This window comes from Perna viridis, chromosome 3 (genome assembly GCF_037379345.1).
Source record: "Perna viridis isolate PV_CMFRI_1.1 ecotype Kerala chromosome 3, ASM3737934v1, whole genome shotgun sequence".
Lineage (NCBI taxonomy): Eukaryota > Metazoa > Mollusca > Bivalvia > Mytilida > Mytilidae > Perna > Perna viridis.
Genome location: NC_142447.1, coordinates 23,915,559 through 23,924,843, shown reverse-complemented (window position 1 = coordinate 23,924,843; position 9,285 = coordinate 23,915,559). Strand labels below are relative to the sequence as shown.

General features: G+C 32.6%; 1 protein-coding gene across 1 annotated transcript; it reads right to left on the bottom strand.

The window, feature by feature from the left end:
• Positions 1–3,658: 3,658 nt before the first annotated feature.
• LOC148621533 (temptin-like) lies at positions 3,659–8,187 on the bottom strand. Its single transcript, XM_088576026.1, has 3 exons — positions 7,932–8,187; positions 4,186–4,336; positions 3,659–3,784 (listed from the first exon to the last, which is right to left on the bottom strand). The coding sequence occupies exons 1-3, from the start codon at positions 8,115–8,117 to the stop codon at positions 3,693–3,695; spliced, it is 429 nt and encodes a 142-aa protein (XP_088432152.1). The 5' UTR covers positions 8,118–8,187; the 3' UTR covers positions 3,659–3,692.
• Between the last annotated feature and the right edge of the window lie 1,098 nt (positions 8,188–9,285).

Sequence of the window (9,285 nt, the reverse complement as noted above, 5' to 3'; positions counted from 1 at the left end):
TAATTTAATGGTTTTCGTTACTAAAAAATGATCTTAAAGAATTCGAAACAATTATATTCACATCCCGGTTTACTAAATAACCATTTGATAAGATATGTGATTTTTTTTAACTTAATGATATTATGTGGAAGTGGAGTGTATAAACTTGAAACATCAACACTTTTAGCAGATGCGAAAGATCCCACATGGGCATGTAATTTATCATCTATGTTTTTTTTCTAAGAATCTAATGCTTTCTTGTCTACTTTCTCACGCTTAATCCATGTTCTACAATACGAGTTGAGTGAGTCCTGGATGATGTTACGGCATTTCTGGTCTGTCCTTGGATTACATTCTTTTGATTACCGCTATAACCTTGGTGCCCTTGATTACTCCAATTAATAGTGGCTGGAGATGATACTTCAATCATTTTTGAAGAAATGATTTCAATTCTCGGTCGTTACATTGTAACGACATGTAGATTTCCTATTATGATAAAGAAACTGCAGGACCATAAATATATTTGTTGTTATTGCAATTTCAGGATATTGGTGTATTTTCCTAAATATTCACATCTTTGAATTATTCACAATAATAGAACACATTTACGGGTTAGTTTTTCGTAAATGTAGGAAATGGAAGGCAGTATTATCAAAATATAAGCAGTGTTAGTTTCCTTACTGACCTTAGCTGTATGATTATTCCAAATACATGTAACAGCAATGTTAATAAATTCAAAGCTTTTATCAATAGTTTTAAGTTTTAGGAAATGCTTCTTGTGATTATCTGGACGATTAATTTTCGGGAAATATTAGAAATAATAGTAGACAATCATTACTTTAATAGTTTTATATTTAAGGTTTCTAAGCGAAATGTTATCCCATTCCTCTAGAAAAGTGTATAATCCAGCGACTGGTAATGGGCAAGGTTTGATTAAGAGTTGGTGGCGGCCATTGTGTTGAGAAATTGTAATCAGATTTGAAACCGTCGTTTTGTTTTCGTTTATTGCGATTTAACCTAAACGACCTATTGTTACGCGTTGGTTTAAAAACTAAACAAAACTGTTGGCCGAATGTGTTGTTGAGGTGATAATAATTCCCTTGATATTGTCGTTAAGAGCGAAAGGGTAAATCTTTGTAACTTCCGTATTCTTTACAATTCAACCATTCTACGGGAGGCGAGATTTCGGATGAGATTCTCCTGACTATTTATTAACTATTTCCAAAAGGTTGAACGGTTAAATGTATAGTGCCATGATTGTGTTTTCTTACACTGCTGATATAATGACACATTCAATCTTTTTTATCTATTGTAACGATGCAGATGTTCCTGTATTATTATTATTTGATACACTCGCACTTTAAAGAACCCTGCTGTGGTATCCGATAGGAGTAGGAACCTTTGCGCTCCGTCACAGAAGGCTAAATTGCCCGACCCTACCCATCCCCCTTATTTTAGTGGCAATCAAAATTTGTCGACCCTATTATCCTTGTGTCCCATCCTTTGATTTCATTTCATCATCATTCATGTTCATTTTATCATCCTTTTCATGTTTATCGCCTGAATAAAGCTAAAATATTGCTGCTCGGGCGTTAAACCCCAACAATCAATCAATCAATCAATCAATCAATCAATCAATCAATCCTTTCTTTATCTAATTTGACTTTTTCAATCAATTACAATGTCTATATAAAACAACGGGGATCAGCAGGTATATAACTTACTTGTACACGAGAATTACACTTACACGGGTAGTTTTATTGTGGATAAACAGTTCATCAATTTATGTTGGATTGCAACAATATTTAGTTTTCTTTGTAAATTTACTCGCAATTTAACAAACAATTTATCGATAGCAAGTATCCATACTCAAGGCATAAAAAATAACGAAACATTGACATGTACTAAAGACTTAAATATACCTGTTCATGTATAGTATCTAAAGTGTCCTATCAGAATCAATCTAGAACGTAAAATTAGCCAGATATAAAGTCCACAAAAATCAAAGCATTCATTGTGGAACTACCAATGCCTTTATTGTCCTCAAAACTTCAAAAGTCAGATGAAAAACTATAAATCAAATGCATTCGGATCTGTTTTGTTACTTTTGCTATTGCGGTAAATTTAAGTTAGTTTCAAAACCTCAAATATTCGGATAAAAAATAAATGTTCCCTGTTTCTTTAAAGATGTTTTAGTTTTTTAGCATATATTTGACATGAAAAGCAACATTTGTTGCTAACAATTGTAAATAATTTCTGTTTGAATTTTAAAATTAAAACCTCTGTAATGATGACTTCAATCTTGTAGCAACATAACCCTGTTCCAGAAGCCTAGTTGTTAGAGGTCTAGCGCGATAGAAAAAGTTTCGGCAAGCTCTGGCATAACGTATGAGTTGTGATATCAACACTCCATACGCAGGTGCTGAATGGATGTTTCCACAGATGAAAGGACAATTCACAATTCTGAATGAAAAGTTATCTCGTTTGTAGTAAAGTGTGGTCAATAGTTTTCCTTTACCATCGATTTCTAAGTGTAGGTCAAGATATGAGGCCGACTTCACTGTGTCTGTAGTATCCTTTATCTCAAGTTCTTTGGGGTAGATACGATATATCAAATCCCCGAAATTAGGATTGTTTAAAGAAAATACGTCATCTATATAGCGGAAACTGAGATCAAAGGATCTAGCCAAACGATATTCTTCCTTTCGGATCAGATCAGCATTAAGAGTCAGCCTCATAAGAACTTCCAAGTGCTGTTGTATGTATACAAGCAAGCTGCCACTGTTCAGTGCATGCAACAACTAAATCATTGGTAAGTAATAAATATCCTTGAATGTTGTGACTAAATATGAAAAATCTAAGGATTTGATTTTTTAGCCTTCCATCATTGAGGAAATTTGCTACACATCATGAAGTTGCTGCCTTATGATCCTTCAAGGATAGATAAGTCAAAGGTAACGCCGATATGCATTTATTTAAATATTTGCCGAAGAATATTTATGAATAAAATTATCATTGCGAAAACGTTTTTGTGATAAGGGTGACACATTTCGTTAAATTGAACCTCTAGATCTTGGTTTTACATTGGACAAAATCAAGAACAAAATATTGCCTTATGGAAGAAAATCAGAACAAATGTAACAAGTTCTATGTTGCAGAACTTCGAAAATTCTTTTTCGTTTTCATACCAAAGTAATCTTAAGAGAGTAAAACCAAATTTAACAGTGATGAAGATAATGTGACAGTTATAATATAAAATGCAGAACACCATTGGCGATAAAAAAGAATCGTCGGATAAAACAGAACAAATCATCGCTCAAAACTAAACCATTTTTTTTTGGCATCAAAATTCACTAGAGTTGTCTTATCTTGTAATCACGTTTATGTGTAACAGTCTTTCACATTATAAACTCACATCTACATTTGTTTTAACGGACGGGTGGGATAATTTTTGTTCATTTTTAATATTCCTATAGTCCAACAAGGTGATAATAGATATATGTTTCAAAAGTGTGCGAAATGAAATATTATTCTTGGTTCTAGTATGCTACACTAAAATAATAGCGTAGAAAACAATTTTGATCAAATTCCTGACATATGTAGGACACGTTCTTCCTCTTTGTAAGAAACCCATATAAAAAGATATTCATGTTTTTTTAATATAAAAAAAAACTATGACTTCCGTTTTAATACGTTTAATGGCAAAAGAGTATTCATGGCTTTAGGCCATCACTGTTTTCTTTCTTGTCACACGTAAATGCTTGTTCTCTCATACAGAGCGGACTTCCAATTGGTTCACACAAACCTGAAATAATTTGGCAGATCAATGGTTATAAGCGTAATCTGCTTCATGTAAAATATGTTTGAAATACGAAATGATCATAAAAAAGATCAAATGGAAACAGACGTTACCATATGTACCCGAACCTTTCGCTAAACTTTGTGTCGTAGACCATGTTTTCATAAAGTTGAATTGTAAGCGATTGGACCCTATTCAGATATGTGTAAACATAAATGATGTTTTGTAATGTGTAAATCATTGAATCTCACAAACAATGTTTAAAATTCCATCGTACCCGTTACAATAATTCATAGCAGGTACATTAGTGTCATTTAAGTTAGAAAAAAAGACAATGTTAAAGAATTAACAGTTAAAATTAGTATAATTAAATTACGTATATTGTAGTAATTAAATGATGTAAATACCAGGATGTCCCATTGGCTGATTTCTAGGGGTATCCCCTTCTAGCCATTCACAGTTTGGGTCACCGAGTTCTTCTCCATTTGATCTACCGTCACGATCTGAGTCCATGCGACAGAGACTTAACGACCAAAACTTATTCGCAGCAATAAAATCCTGAAATACAATCATTTTTGAATTGTTTGATCAGTGATCACAAACATACATTTTGGCAATGGGGTATAGGTCAATGCAGAGTGGGCTTTTTAACATGAAACTAATACTGCAAGATAGCAAAATGTCTCCTCAATGGGACATATATTGGTGGAAACATGTACATAATATATTTATTATTTCAAAATCAAGTTCGATGACCTTTACTTCAAACATTATTGTTTTTTTTTAAAATCATGTTTGTTAACTTATATATTTGCGGAAACATGTTACATTGAAATGTAAAAAGATTGCAGTATTTTGAAAACAACATCAACAAAGTTCCCCTTACCCATCGTCATTTTGCAATATGAAAAGATGTAAAATGAATATTTTTTTCTAGTTTGTTAGACATTTTACAAACCAATTTATACAGTATTGGTAAAAAAAGGGATTTTGACTTATTATCAATAGCAATCATGTAGAAGAAGTCTAAATATGAAAACTTTAATATTTCAAAATCGAGTTCGGTTACCAGAGTCTTCAAATTTATTATTTTTAATTGTCAACTTTCCTTTCATCTGTGGCAACATCCCTTCAACACCTGCTTATGGAGTGTTCATATCATAACTCATACGTTATGCCAGAGCATGCCAAAAAGTCTGCGCTAGAATTCTAACAAGTAGGCGTCTGGGACAGGGTTATTTTGCTACAAGATTGAAGTCACCACTACAGAAAGTTTATGGTCGTTATCACGAACTCGTGGATCGCTATGGTGTATCCATCTGCGCCATGAAAATTGATCTGTTCAATGTGTCATAGTTTTCTTTTCCTCTTTCGTCCGGATTGACTTTTTATGAACAACTCGGCGGGCGTTTCTAGAAAAGCAGAGGACGCTTACCCTACTTGTGCACCTGGTCCATGCTCCCAGTTTTTAGTGGAGTCCGAGTTGCCCATTTGCTTTTGTTCTTTGTTGTATGTGTCTGTATTCCATGTCTGGTCTTTGTCCCTGGATTACATTCTTTTGATTACCGCTATAACCTTGGTCCCTTGATTGCTCTTTTAATTATATACATTGAAACCATATTCTTAGAACAATTATGAAAATGTAATAGAAAATGTAATGAAAAAAAAAAAAAAACAAAAGTATTACCTATCTTAAGAACATTATAATATTTATATTCTTGCCAACTACTACCAAGTATGTTAAACGTCATCTCATGTTTGGTGAAATAAGACCGATGTTTTATTGAGTATATTTGGTCAGAACATTGATATTTAATTGATTTAATTCCGTTTGAATGAAAACTATACTTTTGACAGAAAACAAACGTATTACGCAGATACATTATCTGCTTACCGATCGTATTTGAAAATTTAACCTAATTTGTAGATATATTAACTCTAGGTATCAATTTTGCACACAGTATTTTGTGGTGACGTTCTTTATTTTATTTTTTTATATAAAAAGATATAAAAGCTAATGCATCATTATTCAACTAACTGTTCAAAAGAGGTTATTTATCTGTAATCGATACTTATTTCATTGACGGGCCACGGAATTGCAATCACTTACCTACAAAACTTAAGTCAAAAAGGTATTTGTTTTCTTAATAACATACTTTTACATTGCATAATGCAATCTTAAAGCCACATGATTGAGGACGAAAGTTGCATCAATTAGGAATCAGTGTAAAACAATAGCAACAAGAAGTATATGACAAAGGTAATTTTTATATAACTTGTGAGAACGAATATGCAAACTTCTTGTCTTTGTTTTAATTGTCCTCATTCAAGGTCGACACTTCATAGTTAAAAACAGAAAGCTGGTATTGATTTAAGGTGAAGTCGATTCAATTGTTTATGAAAAAAACATATGGGTAGGTCGAAAAGATACCGAGCACCAAGTCACATGATCATATTTTCTATATACAGTTTTATTGCATAATCTGACGCATACTAATTAGATAGCACAGGCGTAATATCCTCTTGCATTTGATAACTTAAATTAAATTTAGTTATCTTTAGAAAAAGTGTGAATAATCCTGCTTTAACAGGTATGAATTATTAATTACAAAAAAAACGTGTCTCTCTTCAGAATGCCCTGTCACTCAATAGTATCCGTCATGCCAATCTACATATGATGCTCAATTTTCCTATAATATTTCATTAAAATTCCTAGATGTGTTTAGGAGGAGATGGGCTAGCAAGAAATGTGGACGTACAAAATCCCTATGTATCCCCAATATGTTTTGCAGTGAGTGTACTATTGATCTTTTTAGTACATTACTCATTACGTCGAATTGATATTCCAGACATGAATACAAATAAGTTTTGGAATATTAAGCAACCAGCAATCATTGGCATTTTTTTTAACTTAAAATAAACGTATGATGGGTCAAATCAAGGCTTTTGATAAAATGATAATACTAAAAATAGACATCTTTCGAGTTTAGTCACTAAATTTAATTTTTAATGTGTCATAAGAAATCCGTTTAGCAGACAATAGTGGCATTTAATAGTCCGATGTGTACTTTTTTTTTGGGGGTGGGGATAAGGAAAACTAAACAATTTACATGACTCACAACATCGAAACCGAATGGTTGATTTTTTACAATACATTGCCGATAAGTATATGATTTGAAAAAGCTCAACCTCCCCCCAACCCCGGTAAATTATGTATGGCGATATGCTCTTTCCTCTTCCCGTATACACCTATGAAAAGAAAGTCGACCTGAGTATAGTTTAGTTGCAGCACGCTGCGGCATTGACTTGTTTACTCTAAAAAATAAGTAATCGTTGGATATCTTGTAAAGTCAGTCCTTCACGCCCTAACTTAACAAATGAAATTGTTGTTTTAATGTTACACGAGAGGTTGTGGCTATGTTACATTTTGTGATTATTCTGCAATCATCATTTGCATGAGTGGTTTCCAACCACAATCTGGTTTTGAAACAGAGTTTTGTTGCTTCAGGTTTAAAGTCATCACTACAGTATGGTCGTCTTCATGAATTCATGGATCTTAACGATGTATTCACATACGTCATAGGCATGAAAAAGATTTGTTTACCGTGTGATAGTTTTTCTTTCCTATTTCGTCTACAACGGACGTGACATTTAATGTCACTTGACGGGTGTTTCGCAAAAAGCAGACTACGCTTACCGGTGCACCTGATCCATGCTAACATATTTTAGTACAGTCCGGGTTGTTCATTTACTACTGTGCTGTGTACATGTTATTTTATTATTTCATGTTCTTTGTTGCGTGTTTCTGTTTTCCTTATCTAGTCGTTATACTTGAAATATATTATTTTGATTTCCGCTCGATTCTTGGTTCCCTTGACTATTCTTACATAAGCTTTTCAAAATATGAGATCCTCCACATTTTCATTGTCACTTATCAAAGGTTACTATGTCATAATGAAACATTGTGTAACATTGAACATTTGATATCATTTCTTGTTTTGTTTTGTTTTTTTTTATTTTTTCTCTCTGTAACTTAAAATTGTGTAGTCTATATTTTGCAGTAAAATGAAATAAATATATTACTATAATTCATTTTAAAGAACATATAAACATGTTGTCGTATTATACCAAGTAAGAGTTAAACATTACTTACCCAACCGAACTTATTCTTGATCCTTGTATGGTGGTCTGGATTATAGTGTCCTACGGCATTCCATACATTAGGCGAAAGACAGGGGTTTGGCACAATGTATCCGTTGGGAATAAAGTCTCTATAATCTGGCTTAGCCAAAGATAAGTGTATAGTCGTCAACAGAACTGTAACAAGACGGTGTTTCATGGTGCAAATCCAGAGAACAAGAAGGAAGTTCCTTATCTTGACCAGACAGAAGTGACTTACGTTGTTGGGAGCTTATCTTCCAAAAGGTGTGCGAACTATAGGAATTTTCGTGATTCATCCCGTGCACTACTGTATGGACAAAATAATAGACTAGACCAAAGTATATCATCATTTCATATTGCATAATATGAGAAATTTTACAAAGACGTTTTATTTTAATAATTTTGAAATCCAGATATTAATCTCGATTCTTTGTGATACTACTAATTACTGATACAACAAAAATAAAAGATATCTTTTGATATAGGATTCAATCATTAACGAGCATATGCTGATTTTTTATCTATAGAGCAAACACTACGTTGACGTGATATCCTTCGGATGGATAATTGATAATACAAGTAGAAAAAAATAGAGATAGGTTGATTGTACTCTTCTACGAAAAAGTACGGGATAATTTCCCGCCAAAATAAATTTAAACGTTCACGCTTTCACCAGCCTGAGGAAAATATAGTAGATGTAATATAGAAGAGCCAAAAAGTGGAAAAAATGCAGGATTGTTAAGAGAATATATTCAATATATCTAGGCCACTTAAAAGTAATATCAGTTAATTAAGAGACACCTCTCGTCTGATTTTATGGCGGGGTAATACTAATTATGAGAATGTACTTCATAGATTTAAGTTGAAAATATGTTTAGAAACATGTATTTTTCTTTCTTAACTTGATATCACAGGGTTTGTTTTGGCAATTTTAATTTACATTATTTTTTAAACATCTTTCTCTCATTAGATTTTTAATACTTATATATCTTTTTGTTTTATTCTAAAATAATTTTTAAGTACATGACAAGAAGTGGAATATATTTGTTGTTGTTGTTTTTTTATTTTTCGTGTTTACGTATTATATTCCACATTCCTGTGTTGTTTAAAGTCCTTTGTTCATAAAAAAAGATAGAATACTTTTCTGTAGAAAGTATTTGAAGTTTAGCGTATATAGATTATTTTAAATATTATTGGAAAGTGTTTAAAAGTTTTTTTTATTGCCTTGGACACAAACTGTATCGCAACCATCGTGCTTTTGGCCGATCAGTTGTTGTGAACTCTCTTGCCTTGGAAACGAACTGCATCGCCATCATTGAACCTTTGACCGATCAGTTGTTGTAGAT

Coding starts and splice junctions, on each gene's coding strand:
- LOC148621533 (XM_088576026.1), bottom strand. CDS start 8,117: ATGAAACACCGTCTTGTTACAGTTCTGTTGACGACTATACACTTATCT. Junction 4,337..7,931: donor TCAAGAATAAGTTCGGTTGG/GTAAGTAATGTT, acceptor ATTGTATTTCAG/GATTTTATTGCTGCGAATAA. Junction 3,785..4,185: donor TCAGCCAATGGGACATCCTG/GTATTTACATCA, acceptor AAATTATTTCAG/GTTTGTGTGAACCAATTGGA.